Below are 23,537 nucleotides of genomic sequence, written 5' to 3' on the forward strand. Positions count from 1 at the left end.
GAAGCCATTCCAAGCACTCCCTTCACATACATGCACTCAACATGCAGAAATGTTAATACAAAGGAGAAAGGTGGCAAAATTGGTGCTTTCCCTTGCAGCAGGAGTAGACTACCACTTGATACTTGTATTTTTCTTCCTTACATCATCAGTAAAAAGAGTATGAGTAACTTCCATGCTGGACTGTCATGAGACCACTTGTCTTACAAAGCTGTTACATCTCGTCTGGTACCAACTTGGCATACTGCCACAGGTGCTACATGGGCAGAGATGGTTTGACTGAATTTTCTCTAGTAATGAGATTTTCTCAGTGGCCAAGGGGAGAACACACACTAGTCCCAAGAACCCCAAATAGCTTTTGCTTTACCTGAGCATAATAACATAAAAGCGCATTTCATACTTAATGGTTACTATTCTGTACATTATAGAACAGTGAAATAGAAACAGAAACATATTTCCAATAAGACTTGCCATGTGGACTGAAAGATGTGCCTTTATGTTGGTGATTCCACCTATCTTCTGATATTAGGTCTTTGTTTTTTGTTGTTGTTGTTGTTTGTTTGTTTAGTTTTGTTTTGTTTTTCCATTTTTTGTTGCAAACAATTTATATTTTTTTTTCAAGGAAGATGGAGTGATTTCATGAAAGTTCACCAGATGCCACATCTTGGGGCTAAATTAAATACTAAGGTCCGAACGCTTCGTTGGGTTAGAAACTGGCTGGATAGCTGGGCCCAAAGAGTCGTGGTGAATGGAGCCAAGTCCAGTTGGAGGCCAGTCACTAGTGGCGTCCCCCAGGGCTCAGTGCTGGGGCCGGTCCTCTTTAATATCTTCATCGATGATCTGGACGAGGGCATTGAGTGCACCCTCAGTAAGTTTGCAGATGACACCAAGTTAGGTGCGTGTGTCGATCTGCTTGAGGGTAGGAAAGCTCTGCAGGAGGATCTGGATAGGCTGCACTGATGGGCTGAGGTCAACTGCATGAAGTTTAACAAGGCCAAGTGCCGGGTCCTGCACCTGGGGCGCAATAACCCCAAGCAGAGCTACAGGCTGGGAGAGGAATGGTTGGAGAGCTGCCAGGCAGAGAAGGACCTGGGAGTGATGGTGGATAGTCGGCTGAATATGAGCCAGCAGTGTGCTCAGGTGGCCAAGAAGGCCAACGGCATCCTGGCTTGTATCAGGAACAGTGTGACCAGCAGGGCTAGGGAGGTGATCGTCCCCCTGTACTCAGCTCTGGTGAGGCCGCACCTCGAGTACTGTGTTCAGTTTTGGGCCCCTCGCTACAAGAAGGACATGGAGGTGCTTGAGCAGGTCCAGAGAAGGGCGACGAAGCTGGTGAGGGGCCTGGAGAACAAGTCCTACGAGGAGCGGCTGAGGGAGCTGGGCTTGTTCAGCCTGGAGAAGAGGAGGCTCAGAGGCGACCTTATCACTCTCTATAGGTACCTCAAGGGAGGCTGTAGCGAGGTGGGGGTTGGTTTGTTCTCCCACGTGCCTGGTGACAGGACGAGGGGGAATGGGCTAAAGTTGAGCCAGGGGAGTTTTAGGTTAGATGTTAGGAAGAACTTCTTCATTGAAAGGGTTGTGAGGCATTGGAACAGGCTGCCCAGGGAAGTGGTGGAGTCACCATCCCTGGAAGTCTTCAAAAGACGTTTAGATGTAGAGCTTAGGGATATGGTTTAGTGGGGACTGCTAGCGTTAGGTCAGAGGTTGGACTCGATGATCTTGAGGTCTCTTACAACCTAGAAATTCTGTGATTCTGTGAACCAAATGGAAGGTAAAGCTCTCCCTCTGTCACCAATGACAAAGAAAACATTCCTAGTTTTCTTCTGCATGATCCCACATTGCAGTGTTCAAGAGTGGCTTCACCTGAAGCCTTACATGTTCCATGATAGATTATGTAGGAATTTGTCTACAGCACTGATGGGTTTTAAACTCTTTTCTGCTCTGGCCTTCCTAAATCTTTACATTGCTTTAACTTCTAAGTTTCCCTATACAATTTGACCTTACCAGGCACTAGGGCAGGGTGGCAAAGTCCTTACTTTGTCAGTGATTAATTAAAAGGTAGTACAGAATTAACTGACACCTTAAAAAGCACTGTCCATTACACAACAACTAGAATTTCCTTTCTTGCCATCCTGGAAAGTTTTGATGTCAGTATGAGATTACAAGAGGACAGGCAGTCCCTGAGGGAGCCTTGGTTGACATTCCCTGACTAAGCTTTTCCAAACACACAAGCAGTGCCACCAAGTTGAAGGGCAGGAGAAATTGAGTTTCTCCTTCCTGCTTTCTATTGCTCTTATACTCATGTGTTTGCCCCTTATATACTCCTTACCTTCCTTTAAAAAGGAAGTGTTAATAGGCCAAGATATATTCTATACTTGTATCTAGAAGAAGAAGAATTATATGAAGAAGCAGGCATATTTTGCAGGGATTCAATACACAAATAAAAAGCAAAGACTTTTTTTGTCAGTGCAGGACCAACGATGTATGGATGTAGACAATAATAGACAGAGCATCACACAGGAAAAGGGATATTCTTTACATCTTGGGGAAGATAAATGGACAGAGGGGTCTTTTTGCCATATAGATGAGTTGAGGAGGGTTTGATAGCTGGAGAGAGAGACCAAAGGCTTTTTGAGAGACCTATGAATGTCTCAGCCATGTTGTCAGAACTGATTCTATGCCTCTCTCCTGCTCACAGCTGATTTTATGTTTTACATCCTTTCCTGTGATAGTTTAGTAGCAGTCTATTTTGCTTTCTATAGGGCTTAAGGTATCTCTCTCCTACATCTCATCTTCATATCTACTTCTGAATTTCATCTCCAAGTATAACCTCTCCTCTCCCCACTTTATCAGTTCTTTACCAATAATCCCTTTTATGGATTCTGAACTAAATAGTTCAAGGAAAAATTAAAGGAGCAAGAGTTATTTGTACAGCTGAACTGCACTATATCTCTTCTTCCTACGCTGTTTCATTTTCCATGCCATTGCCTTCTCTTGATGGTGTAAGCTGGTGGCTTCTTGTTTTGATGCTGTGATGGAGAAAGTTCAATCACTTGTTATTGACATAAGTGTTTAATCATGCAAGCAGTACTGTCTCATGATGGCTTGCTAAATATCCATTGTAGCAGACTCTGGATTTGGTGCCTAGATTATTCCCCTTATTGATTATTCAATACAAACTCCAGTCACACACTGCAGTCTTCAGAGATAGAAACATTGCTGATGAATCAAAGAAACCATGGGCCTCTTTTACTCTTTTTTTTTTTAAAAAAAATATCCTTCCCACTGCTGGCTAGTAGAGCTTTTACTGTGAAAATATGCTATTTGTTTTTTTCTGAAAATACAATGAGTAATTATGTTTAAAAGCATAACTGATAAAGAGAATAACCTAAGGGCTTTGGATCCAGAGAGCATTACAGTAGATAAGTAACTAATTTAACGCTTTTTGTGCTAGAAAGCTTCATATATCCAGCATACATAAGTTACAGTAGTTAACAGCAATGGTTTGCTAAGATTTCCAATACTGTAATTGTTTATTTTTATGTAAGTTTCAAAAGTAAAAACAAAATTGCTCTTAAAAATATTAGCCAAGAAAAATCAACATTATTCTACCTTTTATGAATTTGTTTCATTAATATAGCACAAAAGAAATGGAGAAATGGTGAAATCTAATCTGATGTAATTTCAGTCCAAAGAAGAAATAAAATACAAATAAGGAAAACCTTTTTCTGGGTTGAATTCATATAGTTCTTACTCAGCTATATGACCTTTAAAATTGAGTTGTTTTAAAATTTTCATGCAAATATTTTTTTCAGCATAAAATGCTGTTTTGGACTATAACTCAGCAGACCATCATTCTAAATAAACCCATCAATTCTGGTCAAATTTGAAAAATTGCTTGCATTTTGAGAGAGAAAGAGAAAAAGAGAGAGAATTTAAAAATAAAAATATTTTATTATTTTGCACATGTCGCACATTGTTTAACTGACTGATATTTTAATTTCAGTGTTTTCTACCCTGATAAATAAATGAATAAATAAATAAATAGTAATTTTCATATAGGACCAAAAAAAAAAAAAAAGTTGCATCTGCTGCCATCCCTAGGGGACAACCCATTACTCCCAGGCCTCCAGAATTCCCCTGCCCCTGTGGGAATTATATGGAACCTTACAAGTTTACAGGGCTTCTGTTGTATTTTTGCTTCACCCCTACACCTGTCATGTAGTGTGCATTACAATTACAGGAGCAAAATTAGGGTTTCACATCAGGCACATTTTCATGCTGACAAACTGATCAAGTTATCAAGCACTTGAGGTAGAACAAGAGGTTCTCATTTGCTTGTTTTTTTGTTTCTCTTACCCATGAAATCAGCGAATCCTGGAAAAACAGCTCTTATGTTCAAGCAGATGTAAAATCATAGCAGGAGCAATTTTAGGTGTATGTAACTAATGCAGTTTCATCAGATCCCACTGCTCAGATGAGTTCCAAATCCTTTTCACAGGATCCCAAATGCCATAAGTAATTTGGTCAGATGCCCAGCTGTGGTTCTTTCTTACCTCTACCTGGAAACACACCTGAGTCACTACAACGAGGTTAAATGTGAGTAAACTCCGTATAATTATGGCAATGGAGGGTAAAAAAAAATATTTCTTCCTATCTAATCAGTATTGTCTTAACAAAGAAAATCTAAATGTTCCTATGTGATTCCAAATGATTGCATGCAGTGAAACACCAAGTACATGAGAAGTCATGTCTATATCTCAACAATTTCACAGGTCTTCCCTTAAAAAAAGTCACACATACAGTTAACTAAGAGTCACAGTAGTTTCCCATATCACAAAAGAAATTGTCCATGTACCATATGATTATTTAATAGAATTGTCAAAACTTTAGAAAGTGCAATTTAAATTAAGAGTAAATCTGTGGAAGTATAGCAAGATTATCCATCCTCATTTATATTTGCTTATACAGCCCTATTTCTTTTGGGATGTGTGCATATTAATTGTGACACAGTCTTTAATTACATAATTATATCCTTTCCACAGAAGACCTGATTCAGTCTGTGCCTTACAGATGAATATGAAGGTCAATTGTTTAGCTTCCAATCTTCTCAGCACTATTGTCATCTAGCTGGACAGACTGTATATACCTTGATAAAATGACATTTCAGGCTTGCTGATAAAAATTTATCCCAAAACCACATTTATTCCAGTTTTTAAAAAAGTCTCTACCATAGAAAGTGAGAAAGAGAACAGAAGATCTTACTTCTACAGTTTCTCAAATTAAGTGTCATATCAGGGAACAGCCTAGTATCCTGCTGGCTAATCTATGAATAAAATTGAGGAATTGAGACCTGAAGAAGAGGAAACATCTTCTCAAGAAACTCCCAATTCCTCCTCTGCTCAGAAGAGCAAGAAAAACAAAGGGTTATAGGAAAGAAGCTGTACAAGACACAAGCAAACAGAAGCAGGACAGATCTCAACTGATTTACCACTCCTTCCGTGATATATAACAAATAAGTGTAGAAAGACAAGTACATGCAGTGAACGTTGTAAGTCATCAGATTTAAATGCTGTTGTTTAATAAACTTATTTTCCTGTTCAAGTAATTCACAGGTGAGAAAGGCAGAGGAATCAGTAATCACAGACATAAAATCATTTAATCATAGAATGCTTTGGGTTGGAAAGGACGTTAAGGATCATCTAATTCCAACCCCTCTGCCATGAGCAGGGACACCTCCCACCAGAGCCCCATCCAGCCTGGCCTTGAACACCTTCAGGGATGGGACATCCACTGCTTTGATGAGCAAGCTATGCCAGGGCATCATCACCCAATAATTTCTTCCTAATATCTAATCTAAATCTACCCTTTTTTAGCTTAAAACCTTTATCCCATATCACTCCCAGATAAAGAATAGCTTCCAGGCTTTCCTGTAGACCCCTTTAGGTCCTGAAGGTCACCGTAAAGTCTGCCCAGAGTCTTCTTTCTCTCCAGGATGAAAAACCCCAACTCTCTAAGCCTATCTTAATAGGAGAGGTGCTCCAAACCCTTGATCATCTTTGGGGCCCTCCTCTGGACTCATTTTAATAGGTCCATGTCCTTCCTGTGCTGGGGGCCCCAGAACTGAACACAGTACTCCACGTGGGGTCTTATGACAGCAGAGTTGAGGTAATCGCCTTCCTCGAACTGCTGACCATGCTTCTTTTGCTGCAGCTCAGGGTACATTTGGCTTTCTGGGCTGCAGCACACACTGCTGGCTCATGTTCAGCTTTTCAGTCATGAATTTGCACAAGTCCATCTCAATCCGTTCTCCACCCCACCTGAATTTGTGCTTGGCATGCAGGTGCAGGATCTTGCACTTGGCTTAGTTGACTGAACCTCATGTGGTTCACACAGGCCCAGCTCTCAAGACTGTCAAGGTCTCTCTGGATGGCAACCTTTCCTTCCATGTGTTTGTGCCCTGAACGGCTACAAGTTTGTCTTTGTGAGTTTTAGGGTCTCAGACTGTACTATGCAGCATAAGAAAAGGCAGGCACTATGTTTCTCAGTTCACAGAAAGATGCTTTCCTGGACAAATGTTTTTCAGTACCCAGGCACATGCTTCAGTCTCAAAAACAGTCAAAAAGCCTTGGGCTACTACAGAGCCTGTTAACCTGGGCAGTTGTGCATCTCCATAGCTGGGTAGTGTGATAGCTTAGGACTATGCTCACATCACTGAATGCATTTGGAAAGAGGACATTCAGACTCTGCAGCCAGAGAGCAAGAGGAACTGTACACCATCCTAGGACTAGGGCACTAGTACAGGCAGTTGCCATAGTGCTGTTTTGGTACACTCAGGGCATTTGCATGCCAGAACAAACTTTTCCTTGACCATACATTGAATTCATCCCCCCAAAAATATGTACGCATAGAGGACATTAACTTTGTCAAGTAGAAAAGTTGTGGAAGCTGGTGATATTGGTTTGCTGCTCATCCATGGGAGCTGTCTTTAAGTATGACTGAGGCAGAGCTGTGAACAGATGTTATGAAGTCCACAGCACCAGGCATAATCTCCCATGCAGGGCAGTGACCCTTGGCAATAAGCTGGAAACAGTGGTGTTGTTTGAAACAATGGTGCTGACCTGTACCTGAGCCAGAAATTCAACTTGTATCTTCACCTGCCTTTGAGGTTGTGCCCGGTATGGAAGCCTCTGTGAAACACAGGTGACAGCAACGAATTAAAATTATGTAAAGGAAGTGGTGAAGAGCGTGTCACTCTCCTCTTACTTATTTGCCTTCCTGTAACAATACAATGGATGTAGCTGTGCTTTTTCCCTGTTGCCTTACGGAAGTGTGAGGTAAGGGAAATGAGTAAGATGTAGGCGTTTGTTTTTTTTTCACACCCTCTTACGTGAGCAGTTTAAAACAGCTTAATAATGAAATAACACTGTCAAAGCACAGAAAAATATGCCTCTGAGATGAATTTATGACTTCCGTCCTTTCTGTGCCCCTTTACTATAACCGCCACAGGGAAACATCTTTGCAAGGAGGAGGTATGTTTATTTTTTATATTTCTTTGTTGTTAAATTTTATCTCAAAGAAGATAGGCAAAGAAATACTGTATTCTGTCATTGTGTTGTTGTGATATTCTTAGAATAACTCTGTGAGAGGTGGATAAACACTACTTACAAAATGCATGCTTTTGTCTCCAAAGACTGTCTTAGACAACATTTTGATGGCTTATTAGCACATTCTTTTCTGCAATCTGAAAATAGTTATTTAAAAATATTTAAAAATGAAAAGTGACCATATTAACAGCATTATTGGGTTCATCCAGGAAGCAGTATTTTGCTTGTTACAGCAAACCCTGCATTACAGTATTGAAGAGTGCCTATGTCACTTTCTGTATTCTCTTGCAGAAAGCACAGCTTGCCTGGAAATATTCAGATTTTTAAATTCATACAGAAAAATCTCTATACAGAGTAAATTCCTTTGAGTAGTACTGCATTTAAGTACCAACTGAATAGAAGTATTTATGTGTCTTTTCTCTTATTCCAATTTTAATACTGAGGTAGAATATTTCACAATATCCATAATTCTCTGAATATGTCAGAGGAATGTAAGCATAAATTTATCCTTATAGCACATAAAACATGTAAGCAATAATTACATCTCTAATATTCGCCTACAGGCAAAAATAATTCTCTAAATGTCTCAGAGGTAAAGCTGGGAAATAAACTCAGAGGTCTAGTCTTAAGTAAGATGCCCAGCATTAATAAGGTATTCTTTCCCTTCCCATCCCCCTCCCCAAAGGAGAAAAAAAAAAAAAAAAAAAAAAAAAAAAGAAAGAAAAAAAAGTGTTATTTTTGTTTGTTTGTTTATTTTCCAGTAAGAAACCTTCCTTTCCAATGGTTATAAAAGTCATAACATTATCAGACATGAAGACATGATAAGCTACACGGTCATATATTACTTATAACCAGCAGGTTATTGGGCAGATTTTTTCTTGTCTAATCATTCTCTTTTTTGTCTCTAATCAGTCTGAATGAGAATAGTCACTGCAGCAGGATTTCAACCTAGATAATATTTCCAAAATTCTAAAATAAACATTGTCTGGGGACATGTCTCAGGACTGAGCATTTTCAGAAAAAAAAAAAAAAAAGTAATTAAAATTGACTTGTTCTGCAGTATGAAGTCTAGCTGTAGCCTATTTTCATGGAAAATTCTACAATGCAAGAATAAAACAGCTTTGCATGGAAATACTTTGTTTCCTTAATATTTTGGTCAATAATCTGCACAGCAATTACTTGGGATGTAAAAGAAAGTTTTTCCCACCTTTGAGGGAAAAAAAGTACAGTTCTACTGCAACAGTTTTTCTAAAGAGAAGAAATATATGATAATACCACAGGTATAAGAAAGAGAAGGAAAAGATATTTTCAAAAATGATTTTGTGATTTTCATAGAAAAAGAAAAAAGGCAGTGTTTCTGTGTAGTAGTTACATGTGGATTCCAGATAATGTAAAATGCAGAATGAATTATTCCTTCTGGGTTAAAGGCAGAAAACTTTGTTATAGAGGGATGCCTCTAGGCTGGTCATCCTGACCTATCTTTCCAGTGACTGGTGGGAAACAAACAGAGTGAAGGCTTTATTCATCACATGCTAGCTTGAATAAACAGTCTTAAGTATTGTTTCTTTCCAGCCACTTTAAAGGCAGCATAGAATTACCGGCTCCTTTGTGGGCAGAGCTATACAGCACTTGTACAATGTTAAGTAAGATGAACTCCACCCTGCAGTCTGGTGGCATCTTCAGAGTTAGGTTAAAAGTTTAAAGCAAGTTAATTTCTTTTTGTTTGTTTCCAATAGTAAAGTATGATGTTTTAATTCCAAATACGTTATTTGTCCAATTGTGTCCAAGATCTGAGAGCAGTTTATGCATTTTCTATTCAGGAACTTTTGAATAAAAATTAAAAAAGGTCTTGGGCTCAAGACCCAGAAGTGAAATCCAGTCTTTCTTTGTTAGCAATCCTGATTGCCACAAAGAATCCAGAGTCAAATTTATTTTCTTTGACATGTTTCTGCAGATACAACTCCTACAGTTTGTAATATCCACAGAAGTGATGGAGCTAACCTAAGTTGACTCAAAGAAAGTGAAGAAAGAAAGAATGATACATAGAAGCAAATATATAAACAAAGAAAAGAAAACACTGTTTGCTTAAAAGTGTGTTGTAGTGTGTTGGGTGCAAACACAGTAATCACATCAGTTCCACTCAAAAATAAACAGCACCTTGAAGGAAGGTTAGCCATACTTTTGCACACCACAGACGGATGAATAAAGTAGAAATTAAAAATAAATCTCCACAAAACTATAACATAGTATTAGGTCTTCTAGATAGCAGCCTCATTGTATTAGGTGTCCTAGATAGCAGCCTTTGCCTCTGGAAACTTTGAGCCAGGCCATATTTATTATGTGCCTACATTCCGAGTATGTTCAAATGAAAAAAAAAAAATAAATCCCTTCTGTAGAGTAGTCCCAAAAACATTTATACAGCACAGTACCTGCCTGAATCTAGCCAAGAAAAAATATGAGGTACAAGGTATAAGAGTGTATTCTTGAGCACCTTTTCTGAAGAAACACTACTTTTTCTTACATCACTGCCGAGGAAATAAAAGGATCCAGAAGGAAAATACACCTTTTAAATTCCCCCCTTGCTCACCCAAGGGATGCAGTGGAGGCCAAATAAATCATAGAATCATTAGGGTTGGAAATGACCTCCAAGATCATCTGGTCTAACCATCACCCTACTACCAATGTCACCCATTAAACCATGACACTAAGCACCATATCCAACATTTCCAGGGATGGTGACTACACAACTAAAAAAAATAGATTTAGAAGGGATAGAAGAAATTAATGGGGGATCTGGCTTTCTCAGACTGCTAAGTAAAACAATCTAAAAAGTAGCTCTTAACTTTGAAACCCCTTAGGACACTTCTCACCAGCAGCTGAGAGATTCTATAAGTGGAGGCTTGCTCTGTGCTTTCTCTTTCCTTTTACTTTTCTCCCTAAGAATCCACTGATGTCAGTTTTGGTCTGCTCAAATACAGCATTTTGTTTGAAATCAGTGCTGTCAGCTATGTGATCAGTTGCTGTATGGGGAAATAAAGAGAAAGAGGCTTCCAGCTTGGACTGCAATGAAGCTTGGACAGGAGACAGCCAATTGTTCTCATAAGATGATGGCTTCTTAGCATTGTTTGGGAACAAGTGTTTGACATGGGGGCTGTAAGGCTCACTGTGGAGGTACACTGGTAGGTGGTGATGGTGTTTAAGCTCAACAATTCACTGACTTGGAAAGCTGTGATGCAGACCTTCAGTTCATGATGATAGCTACTACATGATTATTATTTCCCATTGAAGATCTTACCTTTTGATAGGGAAGACACAACACATGGAATTTATTCCTCATGTGAATATACAACTAGAACAGCTCTTTAATGTAAGCAAATTATCAACTTACTCTTCATTTTTTTCTTGGTTTTGCATTAATGATATGGATATTTGGGCATATCAAGTCCTGTGCATTCAAAATTCACCATATCCTTGAATCCAAAGTGCCTTAGTCTTGAACAGATTAACAGTGGTTCTAAATTCAAGATTGAAAATATGCCATTCTCTCCTGCAGGAACTAGCTTTGGGAAACAGTCTCAGAGTTAGGTTGTAATCATCTAATTGTTACACAGTGAAAGAAGTGGAAAGCTTATTTTAAATCCTTAGTCCTTTATAAATAAACCAAAAGTCAGTGCTTAACACAGACATGGGATAGAGAACTTCCCTGGCTCATAGCTGTAGAATTTATGTTCCATTGTAGGCTGGACCTTAGATAAACTGAGGATCTAGACAAAGTTCTCAATAGTGACTGTCTTCATTAATAATCTTCACTACATCATGTCCCTGAGCTGATTAAATCATAGTCAAATTTTCAGTATCTGTAACAATGGTAGGTAATCCTCAGACTCAGATAAAATCACTGCTACGTTAAAGTAAACATGTAATTGCAAGACCCAACTAGTATGCAGTTAGTTTTGCTAATCAAGTGCTTAAAAACCACTAAATAGACATGCAGAGCTCTAAAGGGTTTAAGCAGTTACACAATCTCTCCACAGAATTGATGTGGGATATTCTTCCTGTGTTTGCAGACATGAATGACACAGCCATAGAAAATTTTATCTGTGTGATATATAATGTTTCCTTCATGAACTGCACTTGGCATGTGAGCAGGACAGTTCCAGGAGATACCCAATATTTCCTGTACTGGAAGAGCTCACGGTAAGTAGGTCTTCTTGAGTCTTGGGAATTTTGAATTCTGGTCTGACATGTGACATTACTAATATTTAACTGAAGCAATTTGTCATATAAAGGAAAGAAGATTTCATAGGATGCCAGAATTATGTCAAAGATAATTGGGGAAGGCACACGGGATGTAGATTCCAAAATGTGACAATAGAAAATAAGAAAGCTTATTTCCTGGTAAATGGAAGTGGACAAAACATTCAGTCCTACAAGAATATCATTGCTCTGTACAAAATTGGTAAGGATATTTTTTTTTTCAATTTTATTTCATAGAATCATAGAATGGCCTGGGTTGAAAAGAACCTTAAAGATCATCTACTTTCAATCCCCCTGCTCTGGGAAGGGTTACCAACCACTAGAGCTGGCTGCACCCAGCCTGGCCTTGAATGCCTCCAGGGATGGGGCATCCACAACCTCTCTGGGCAACCTGTTCCAGTGCCTTACCACCCTCTGAGTGAGAAACTTTCTCCTAATTTCTAACCTAAATCTTCCCTGTCTTAGTTTAAAACCATTCCCCCTTGTCCTATCACTATCAACACATATAAACAAGTGTTCCCCCTCCTGTTTATAGGCTCCCTTCAAGTACTGGAAGGCCACAATGAGGCCTCCCTGGCTCCTTCTCTTCTCCAAGCTAAACAAGCCTAGTTCACTCAACCTTTCTGCATAGGAGAGGTGCTCCAGACCTCTGATCATCTTGGTGGCCCTCCTCTGGACTCGTTCCAAGAGCTCCGCATCCTTCTTGTGCTGGGGGCCTCAGGCCTTCATACAGTACTCCAGGCGGGGCCTCACAAGACCAGAGTAGAAGGGGACAATCACCTCCCTCTCCCTGCTGGCCACCCCTTTTTTGATGCAGCATAGGACATAGTTGGCCTTCCAGACTGCAAGCATGCACTGACGGCTCACGTGCACCTTCTTTGGGGTCCACATCAGGACCCCAAAGTCTTTCTCCACAAGGCTGCTCTCAAGTTCTTCTTTGCTCAGTCTATATAAATACTGGGATTGCCCCAGCCCAAGTGCAACACCTTGCACTTGGCCTTCTTGGACCTCATTAGGTTCTTATGGGCCCACTTCTCCAGCCTGTCCAGTTCCCTCTGGATGGCATCCCTTCCCTCTATTGTATCAACTGCACCACTCAGCTTGGTGTCATCTGCAAACTTGCTGAGGGTGCACTCAATTTCATCATCATCATGGTAGATGATATCCATCATCCTTCCCTTCTATTTCTAGTATTACACTAAGGGAGTGAAGAAGTCATCCCTGGGGAAAAAAGAAAAAGAAAAAAAAAAAAAAAAAAACTTTTTAAAAATCTGTTCCTCAGAACAGAGAGACAATCTGAAACCCCACAGGTCAGATAATTTTGAACATTTCAGTCAAATATGTGTTCTGTGAAAGAACAAGCTCATCTTTTGGAATTAAGTGGCCATGGATGCCTGAGTGGGACTAACTAGATGTTAGGTCTATACCAGTATCTCATAATTCTGAACTCTGTTCATCCGCAGAATACAAAAGAACCAAGCGCTTTAGTACAATGAGTAAAATATTTTTTCATTTTTTTTAATGCGTTTATAGTTAGAAAAAGAAAAAAAAAAAAGAAGAAGGAAATTGATTCAATTTAATATGAATACACACACACACAAAAAATGTTGCTCAGATTAAATTTCTCAATTCAGTAAAATATCACAACAGGTTTGTTTCATAGAATCATTATGGTTGGAAAAGACCTCCAGGATCATATGGTCCAACCATCACCCTACCACCAATGTCACCCACTAAACCATGTCCCTAAGCACCACATCCAAACTTTACTTATACACCCCCTTGGACAGTGACTCTACCACTTCCCTGAGCAACCCATTCCAATGCCTGACCACTCTTTCTGGGAAGAAATTTCTCCTAATTTCCAACTGGAGTTTGTTTGTTTTAATTTAATTTTACCTACAGTTATTTCTGATATTCCAAGCACCTCAAGTGGAGTGGAAGTTCTGCTTTTGAATATGGGGTGAATCTGGTAATTCTCACAAAGTTACATTACAACTTTTTAGACCACTTATTTGAACAGCCACCTAACCACTTATATTAAAAAAAAAAAAAAAAAAAAAAAAAAAAAAAGAGTAAAAAGACTTGTTTTTTAATCAGTTTTATTCATAGATGCATAATAATTTTATTCTTAATTAAATTATTTCAGAGAAGCTCACCCCTCCATTAAATGTCACTGTGAACTGTAAAGGACTTTCTCATAGTTGTGAAATTAAGTGGCAACCACCTCGTACAAGTCATGTGAAAAGAGACACTTGTTTCAAATATCAAGTTGTCATAGAAAAGAAGGTAAGAAGAATTGATTATAACACTTAACTCTGTTTGCCTGCTTGTATTTCCACACACACTACCATACAACTGATCCCCTGTTCTTCTGTTTGAGTGACCACTCCATTTTTATACAAGGTATCCTTGCACAGGTATAGAAGTGCTATCAGTCCATGCTACATTAAAGAAACTGGGCAAGGATCCCCACACTGAGGGTGAATACATAGAGCATAATCTTCCTCGCCATTACTATTACTACCTCCTTCACCTTGCCCCCACCCCCGAAAAAAAAAAAAAAAAAAAAAAAAAGACCCTAGCTTGGCCTTCTTGGTTTTGCTATGTATGGAAGTTGTCTGACATGAACATAATTCTGCTAAAGGATGTAGTTGGCCAATAAAGTGAATTACATAGTGAATTCAATGTGTAACTGGAATTCTTGGATTGTTGCAAGGGCTCAAAATTGCCAAAAATTTTAACTTTAAATGTAGCTATCTGTTTTAAAGATCAGAAGTGTATGATGTTCCTCATTTGCAGAGCACTAGAGGAAAAAAAGTGAGCAATGCGAAGTAGAAATGTAGATGGTTTAAATAGATAATGCTAACACCAACATTTAACATGCTTATCTTATAGCTTGTGCGACATTCTCCCTCGTGGTTTTGTTTTTGTTGTTGTTGTTTTGTTTTGTTTTGTTTCTTATATGTTTCCTGTTTTACTGTTAACTGGAATTCTGTAATTCTTTTGTATGCAGCTTTTGTGTAAACAAGCATCCTCCCAGATCCAACTGTCTACTTAGATGACCTCAATGTCTGTACCTTATCTGATTCTGAGGTTTAGCTAAAGTAGGTCTGCATCTTATATACAGTTGTGAATTTCACTTCAGCTGTCACAATCAGATATAAATGGGCAGAAATACACATCAGTTCATTGTGGGTTGTGGGAGGGTTTGGGTTTGTTTGTTGTTTTTTTTATTTTATTTTTTTTTTCAAGTTCAGTGTCTTTTTTTTTAACTTAAAGTGGAAAGAACCATCCATGTCTTAATAAAATATGTATACATATATATTGTACATGTTATTAGAACAGAATATCCAGGTTTTCCATACCTTACCTATATGTGGTTGTTACTATGCATTTTAAAAATTGCAAGTATTTATCCATCAAAAATACCGCTTGAAATATTTGTAGAAGCAGTTGAACTCATGGTTCCAACAGTAACAATAAAAAAAAAATAAAAAAATAAAAAAATAAAAAGGAAGACATAACATAACTAATTAAAAGATTAACAGTGTAAAAGTTACATAGACAAAAATTTGGATGAAGAAAGCATTGCCCCAGTTTGTTAGTATTTTTTAAGATACTCTTATGTACAACTGAAACACAGACTTTTCATTTGTGGGCAACCTGAGCCTTTTGTTGTTGTTGTTTAGTTCTTTGATTCACAGTTCTGCAATTAAAAATAAAGTATACATTATTTTAGAGCATTAGTGGTAAGGAAAAATGTTTCCGTGGAAGAACTGTTTAACTTCATGGTCTATAAAAGAAGGCATATGAAGCATGTGGGTTTTGTTGTTGTTGTTTTCTGAAAATCAAACATTCATAATGCGAGACACCTTATTACAAAGAAACAAAAGGAACAATCATAAACATTCAAGTTCTCTGTTGTTGCTAGGTTGATCCTGAGAAAGGCATCAAAGACACATCTAAAATGGTAAGTCTTTATTATCCTATTAATCTAACATTTATGCTGTTTTTATGCTATGTTTATGTAAGAACATCCTCCAATCAAATTGCCTTGGTTTCAGTATACTGTGTATGCTTCTTATTGACAAGTTTCCTTAACATAGTATTAAACTGTTGTTTATAAAATATATTCCCACATATATGAAACTTTATATTATTTCTTTGCAAGTCACAAAATCTTCCATTTTACAGTTCATTGTACTTCCTAGCAAACTCATACTTGTGTATAAATATGGATCATAATTCCACATTTCTGTTGAAGATTAAAAAAAAGTAAAGGAGAACTATGGAGATTTGTACTTTATTAATGGTCTCTGGGAGAGGTCGAGATGAAGGATGCAGGAAAATATCAACTGAAAGATTAAATCAGTATAAAGGAGGAAGAAGAAAAAAAAAAAAACACAGTTTTCAAGAAAGTTCAGTACTCTTCTGAGAAGCATTTCCATATATGTCAAATGTTTCACTTCTATGTAATCTGATTGTTAAACTTTACTTCAGTTTTGAAAACAATTATAGGAAAGGGAATGACAATTCTTCAGAGAAGTTCCTGCTAAAAGACTTACAGATTGAAAATACACTATTGTTTTGTGTTTTCTTCCAAAATTTTGCTCTTTAGCAGAGGTTAAATGCTGCAAATTTCACCCTCCCAGCACCACTGACAAAGATATTCATACAAAATGAATTAAAATGGAACAAACTAATTTCTTAAGGGATGATTTTCTATTTGTTATTTCACTCATCTGTCCATAGATATATGTGCAAAATTTGTAAGTGTCTACATCATTAAATGAAGCAGACACATTGTCATTTAGCAAAGAAAAAGCTCTCAGTCTAGTTTTCTGTTTAGGAAACAAACATCACTGGAAACTCCTACATATTTGACAGCTTTAGTGCAGAAAGAAGATACAGCATCAAAATCAGAGCTACTGACAATGGTTGCTTAGTGAGCAAAAACTGGGGGGAGTGGAGTACACCTGTAGAGTTTGGTAAGAATGAAAATCATTTTTTTGACCTAATTTTTTTCTCAGATATTACTTGTCTGCCTCACTTCTTACTTCACAGATAGAAATATTTTTATATTTCCAAATTTCTTCAATTTGCTAGGATGAAAGGAGCAAAGAACTGGAATATCTCTTAATATAAGGGAGGTTTCCAACCATTCTGTTGTGACGGTTAATTCTTCTTGCAAGAAGACAGTGAATAAAGCACATTTTTTCAGGTCTTCATTGTTAGCTGTTTTCCTTCTTCCATTTCTACTTTTGTCTTCATAAACTTCTTATTTCCCTGTTGCTCCCTGCCACCTTGAATTTTGAAGTACTCTGTAGGACTCAGAACCTCACAAAATGAGGTTCTGAGGCTTGAGGCTTGGTAGTCTCAAGTTACTGGATATGGCCCACATACTGTCTGCCATCCTACTCATTCACATGTTACAAGATCATGAGGAGCTAGGCTAAGGAAGAAGTGACTTCATACTGGTGTTTCACATAGTTGAGCAATCTTTCTTATTCTGTGATACTAAACAACATTTTGATGACTACATGTCTTTCAGGAGGAGAACAACTTACGTCTACTTCATCATATCTGCTACTTCTGGTATCAGAACTGGCAGCAAGTGTCGTATTTTTTCTCTGTGCAGTGTAAGCTTTGTTTCTTGTGCATTTTTTTTTTATTCTGTACCTGAAATAACTCCTCTTTCTCCAATAGAAATGTTCTGGTGTCTTTTAAGGAGGAGGGAGGGGGAAAAAACTGACACTGAATTGTTGCAGGAGTCATGACACCATACATGTAGACATTCCTCAAGTGGGCTCTACATTTCTGATTTCCAACCTTTTTACTTGCTTGATCAATATTGCACAACTCCTTTCAAGACAAGGTCTTATATCAGTTCCCCTTTCCTACTTTCAGATACTGCAATGTAGAGGTGTGGCATGTAAAATTTCCTTGTTTTAAAAATATTTCTCTTTAAGAGGATGAAAAAACTTCCTATGATTTATTAAAAAGTCATAAAAGAGATTACTATAATCCAAATTCTGAACAATGAACTGATGCCATTGTTTTAAATCCACATAATTTTTAGTTAACCTTTCATTACTTTTGTCTTGGAGGGAGAAAATAATAACTCAGGAGTATAATAAAATTATAGTACATTTTGATATTTGCATACTGAGTCTTTTCTTCACCACCCCTTTTTGTCACTGTAGAAATATTTATTTGAAAACAGTACCTGCTAGAGTACTACAGCCAAAAGACCCATTCCATGAGATCGCTCCAATGAATTTCCAGGTATATTTTCCTTCCATTTGTCCAAAATTTTTTGTAAATGAGGATCCATTGCAGTTTCAAAGGTATGACCTAAGTGTCAAAGAAATGTGCATAAGCAAAGAATTTTTTTCTTTTTTCTATTTTTTTTTTTTTTCCTTCTGTTGGTGTACTGAAAGAGGAATTCCATATGAAAATAATTCTTATGGTTTTCCTTTTCCATTCTAAGATATTTGTGATATGTCCACCTGGAGCATTTGACAAATACATAATTTCACCCAGCTCTCCTTATAAACCATATGTTATCACTAGGAGTGCTGAGCCTAAGCTCAGGACAATAATAATGCAAATCTAGGCTGCTGCTCAGTTATGGGGTGAGAATGGACAGAGAAATCTACTTCTGGTAAAAAATACTTGTGTAATAGATGCTGAGACCATGTTAGTATTTGGCAACACTGCTTAAGACGGGAAATTTTCAAGGTTATGGTAAGAAAGTGTAGTAGACAGCTAAAAGATTCTAGCTTACACAGAGTGCTTGAGAGACTCATGAGAGCAAGGAACAGATTGCAAGTAACAAAGGGGAACTGACAGTCTGGAGAGCATTGTGCAAAACTTGCTGCAATTCAGAAAGTATTTGAGTTGGCTACAGACAGGCCTGGAAGCAAGAACATGTCCACAAGGAAACACTGGATCACTGGAAGCCTCTGTTAATCTTTTTAATTTCAGTTCCTTAGTCACATGAACTTTCCAATGCTAAAAAAGATTAGATTTCTGGCTTTTCAGTGGAATAACCCCAAGCACCAGTACAGGCTGGGGGGTCACCTGCTGCAGTGCAGCTCTGCAGAGAGAGACCTGAGAGTCCTGGTGGACAGCAGGCTGTTGCAAGTGCAATATGCCCTCGTGGTCAAGAAGGCCAACGGTACCCTGGGGTGCATTTGGAAGAGTGCTGCAAGCAGGTCAAGGGAGGTGATCCTCCCCTTCTACTCAGCCCTGGTGAGGCCACGCCTGGATTATTGTGTCCAGCTCTGGGCTCCCCAGTACCAGAGGGACATAGAACTACTGGAGCGAGTCCAGAGGAGGGCTACTAAAATGATTAGATGGCTGTAGCACCTATCGTATGAGGACAGGATGAGAGAACTGGGCCTGTTTAGCCCAGGAAAGAGAAGACTGAGGGGAGACCTCATAAATGTGTATAAATATCTGAGGGGAGGGTGTCAAGAGGATGGAGCCAATCTCTTTTCAGTTGTGCCCAGCAACAGGACAAGAGGCAACAGGCACAAACTGAAGCACAGGAGGTTCCAGCTAAGTACAAGAGGGCACTTCTTTACTGTGAGGGTGACAGAGGACTGGCACAGGCTGCCCAGAGAGGTTGTGGGGTCTCCTTGTCTGGAGCTATTCAAAACCCACCTGGATGCAACGTGCTTTAGGTGATCCTGCTCAGCACGGGGGTAGGATTAGATGGTCTTCAGAGGTTCCTTCCAACCTCGGCCATTCTGGGATTCTGGGATTCTGTGAGATGTCCTTTGGTCCTCTTTGGGGAGCTCATCATGAAGGGAATATCTAGACACTACTACTTCAGTCCTCTCACTGACAGAGTCCTACAACAGCTTCTATATAATAAATAACTACCATTTAAATAGTAGGAGGTTCAAAATTGTAACATAGTGACTAATCTAATGCATGAAACACTAATGAAATGTTTTTTTTCTTCTTTTAATAGACAGAACATAAGAATCAATTAATAAAGCATGAAACTGAAGAAATAACTGTTATTGAAGAAGTGGCATAATGGCATGCAAGTGAAGAGAGTTGGATTTTTGTTTTTGTTTTTGTTTTTGTTTTTTTCACATGAACAATTATGTATCTTGTTGGCAATAATTTATAGGTTTTTCATATCGTCCTTCTTCTAAGCAGAGATAACATCATTGCCTGTAGAGGCAGCTCCTCAGGAACCTGTCTTTGAAAAACTCCTTGTATTTGCTTGCATTTTCAAAAAATACTTTCAGTTGTATGATGATGATTTCTTCCTTCTTCTTATGAAGACCATTTTTGCAGTGTTTCAGCAAAAATATTTCAGTAGTGCTGTGGAAGTTATTATACTAATTTTCAATCTAATCCAAAAGAATAAAATAGAAGCAACCACATTTAAGGGTTTTATTCAGAGCCTTCAGTGGTCCACTGCCTAGGAAACAGCTTGATCAAGGCTGTAATCAGGAGTAAAAATTTATCATCTCTATGAAAACCCACTGAAAATAGGCCAAGATTAAACATCTCAAAAATGCTCACTTGTCCACAGAAAATGAATATTGTTAAAGATTTCAGGAGACAATTTTCTCATAAACCCATTTGTTGCCTCCAAACTATGTTGCTAAGTCCTTCAGCACAATATCACCTAGGGGCTGACCCCCACTGTTTACAAACCCAAAGGTTTCCTCCCACCTCTCATCACTTCATATTTGTGGTAGATAAAAGTATAACTTGAATTGTGAATACTAACAGGTATCAGATAGCTGGGAAGGGGAGGAGGGATGGTGTACAATGTCAGAAATTAAACGTTTGAACTTTCAACCAGAAGCCTGACACTTGCAAGCTGAAGTACAGGCTGGCTGTTTTAATAACACCTGGACAAAACAGAAGTAACATATCCTGAACCTCTAACTAGTAAGCAGATATGAGACACAACCTTAGTATGGAAAGCTAATCATGCATTCCACTTTAGCATGTGGATCATTTCAGTTGGGGAAACCAAGGGTTAGAGGTCATTTATAACCATGGGGTGCCCAGTGTCCCATCTCTTATTTCCCCCATGCCTGTACACTTCATTACCATATCCTGTGTCTCCACTTCTAAAGGCCTCTGCTGTCATACAAGGATACCCTTCATCAGTGGTGGTACCTTGGTGGTATCACACAAAGATAAAAGTAAACCTAAATCAGGGTTGCTGGCAGGACACATCCATAGAAGTCTCTGACTTACTGCCAGTCTCCAAACTACGGTGTGAGAGACAGACAGACCTCTGGATCTGAGACCCCATCCTGCCCTGAGCAAGCTGAAGTTGACTCTCATGTCATCCAATGTATATATTACGCTGTTTGCCTTTCTGCTTTCTCTCAGGATTTTAAAGTCCATCACATCATAGTCCTTGCATTTAAGACTGCCCTTGACTCACATCCTTGACCAGTTTTTGTTTAATGAGTTGCAGATCCAGTTGAGAAGATCCTGTAGTTCGCTTGTCCAGCATGTGTATCTAAATATTGTTTCTGGTGATTTCTATAATTCTCCTGTTTTACATGTATCCTGACACATTGCCCTTCCAGCAGGTCTCAGGATAGTTAAAAACATCTTAGGCAGCTGAAATCTCATCCTGGCAGATAAAGTTCACTCAGGGTGACAAAATTCCACTAGTCCACAAGAAGTCCCTTTTGAAAACAATTTTTTTCTGATTCTGTGTTTCTAAACAAGCTTTTATTAACAATTTCTTTCAATTACCTTTAAAAACAGAAACAGAGAAGGAGCCTAATCTTAAACTATCACTTCCTAACAATAAAAGCTTCTGCATCAAAAGTGTTCAACTAAAGGCAAAGTTTATTTTAATTTAAGGGAAATGAAACAGATAAGGTCTACCAGATCCTCTCCATCCTGTTTCATTCACATTCAATCATGGCTATTGGTGACCTTCTTGCATCCACACTGCTTTCACTAGGAAAGCTGATGAGGCTACAAAGCCACTTAACAACCTGGAATTCACTGGAATTCACTTCTAGCATCCTGATGAGAACACAAGAAATCTCTCCATGACACAATGGAGGAGGGAGTAGGGGTGGGGTTAAGGTATCCCTTTCCCATCCCTGAGCAAAGGCCCATACAGTGATCACTACAAAAGGATGGTCAGGCTGTGTAACCTTCTATTCAAGTGATTTGAATATTCACATTTACACACATAAAAGCCCTGCATTCTGGTCTCCTGTTGCTGTTCCTCTGTTCTGTGGAAAACATCATCTCCTGAAAAATAGAGGATCTTTGGTGCAAGGACAAAAAACAGGGTATTTGTAATGTTGCAGTCTATACAAGTCATAATACATCAGCAGTACAAAATGTCTAGGCAGTTCATGTGAGTACCCTTATTGCTGTTGGATCAATGAATTATTATGAGCTTTAGCGACTTTTAGGAAAGGTTATTTTTAATTCTGTTTCTGCAGTGACTTTACTCCTTGTAAAGCTCAAAGGTGAGAATCAATCTCAGTATCTCTGCCCAGTTTTCCTCTGGAAATAGCCTATTGTTTTTCCTCTCCTGGGTTATAATGAGACAGCTCAGTGCTGGTTCCCTAGCCTCCAGAAGATAACAGGCTTTGACAATATCATCAACTGCACTGGCCTTGCTTGGAGATTTTTTTTGTTTTGTTTTTTGTTTACATTTTTTAAAGCCTCAGGTGAGAATTTGCCCTAAATATAGTTAAACAAAGAAATCCCCTGGGTAGAAGAGTTCCTTTGTGGTGGTTACAACACTGTCTTTGTGGGCTGCTTGGATTGTTCTCCTGTAGTGTTTTCTTTTTTTTTTTTTTTTTAATTTTAAAAAAGTATCCAAACCCCAAAACCTCAAAACCTAGACTTCCTCAATGTGTTACGCAGATCCACAATCTGAGAGAGTGCCAGAGAGCATGCCACTCCTCTGCTGTTTGCTACAGGCTTGAAAGCTCTTCAGAGTGGGAGCAGGAAGATCTGTCTGGGATGCACAAGTAACCATGTGGAGTTACAGTCCCCTCACAGCAAAAGTTGACATTAAACCCCATCCTTAAAGTGGTGCAGAATCAACAAATGCAATTTTGATAGAATTGATCCTTTCTCCTCTCCAGCCCAATCTCTGGGCTCAACTCAACTCCTTCCCGTCTTTGCTCCTGAAGTATGAGGTGCCTGGAGATGAGCAGAGCTCCTATTTTGGAGGCGTCTTCTTCAGGAATGGGTGGGAGACAGCTTAGCACTCTGGGACCTATATTGTTGGAGGAGGGAGAAAAAGGGAAGTAAAAGGCTGGGAGAAAGGAGAGTGAAAGGCACATAAACTCTGTCTTCCTTCAATTTCCTGAACCCCATTTGATTCTCCCAGGAATTTCATATGGCTTTAATTTTATTAGCCCAGACACTTTGCCCCCTTCCTTCTCTATAAAATGTAATCACCATTAAAGTCTGTTACCACCATTAAAAAGAGTGATTCTCTTCCAAAGATGAGGACACAATAGAGTGTATTTTGCTTGTTTGTTTGTTTTAAATTCTTTGTAGTTGGAAGTCCTTTCTTCTACCTCTACAGCTCAGTAAGTGTTAAAAAGATATCTGCATGGGCAAGCACGGAATTTCTTTTATCTGGAAGTGCAGTGAATCCTCAGATGACTTTTTCCTCTGAATGACCACACTGGGTTC

General features: G+C 38.7%; 1 protein-coding gene across 2 annotated transcripts; it reads left to right on the forward strand.

Moving 5' to 3' along the window:
* Positions 1-7,396: 7,396 nt before the first annotated feature.
* Positions 7,397-23,410, forward strand: LOC309879751 (granulocyte-macrophage colony-stimulating factor receptor subunit alpha-like). Of its 2 annotated transcripts, XM_082763922.1 has the most exons (9): positions 7,397-7,529; positions 11,672-11,801; positions 11,894-12,063; positions 14,011-14,150; positions 15,796-15,834; positions 16,714-16,852; positions 17,416-17,503; positions 18,068-18,149; positions 19,846-23,410. In XM_082763922.1, the coding sequence occupies exons 1-9, from the start codon at positions 7,463-7,465 to the stop codon at positions 19,912-19,914; spliced, it is 924 nt and encodes a 307-aa protein (XP_082620048.1). In that variant the 5' UTR covers positions 7,397-7,462; the 3' UTR covers positions 19,915-23,410. The 2 variants fall into 2 exon arrangements, with proteins under 2 accessions (XP_082620048.1, XP_082620049.1); XM_082763923.1 differs by lacking the exon at positions 18,068-18,149.
* The last annotated feature ends 127 nt before the right edge of the window (positions 23,411-23,537 follow it).

Source organism: Aythya marila, assembly GCF_965140915.1.
Source record: "Aythya marila genome assembly, chromosome: 1".
Lineage (NCBI taxonomy): Eukaryota > Metazoa > Chordata > Aves > Anseriformes > Anatidae > Aythya > Aythya marila.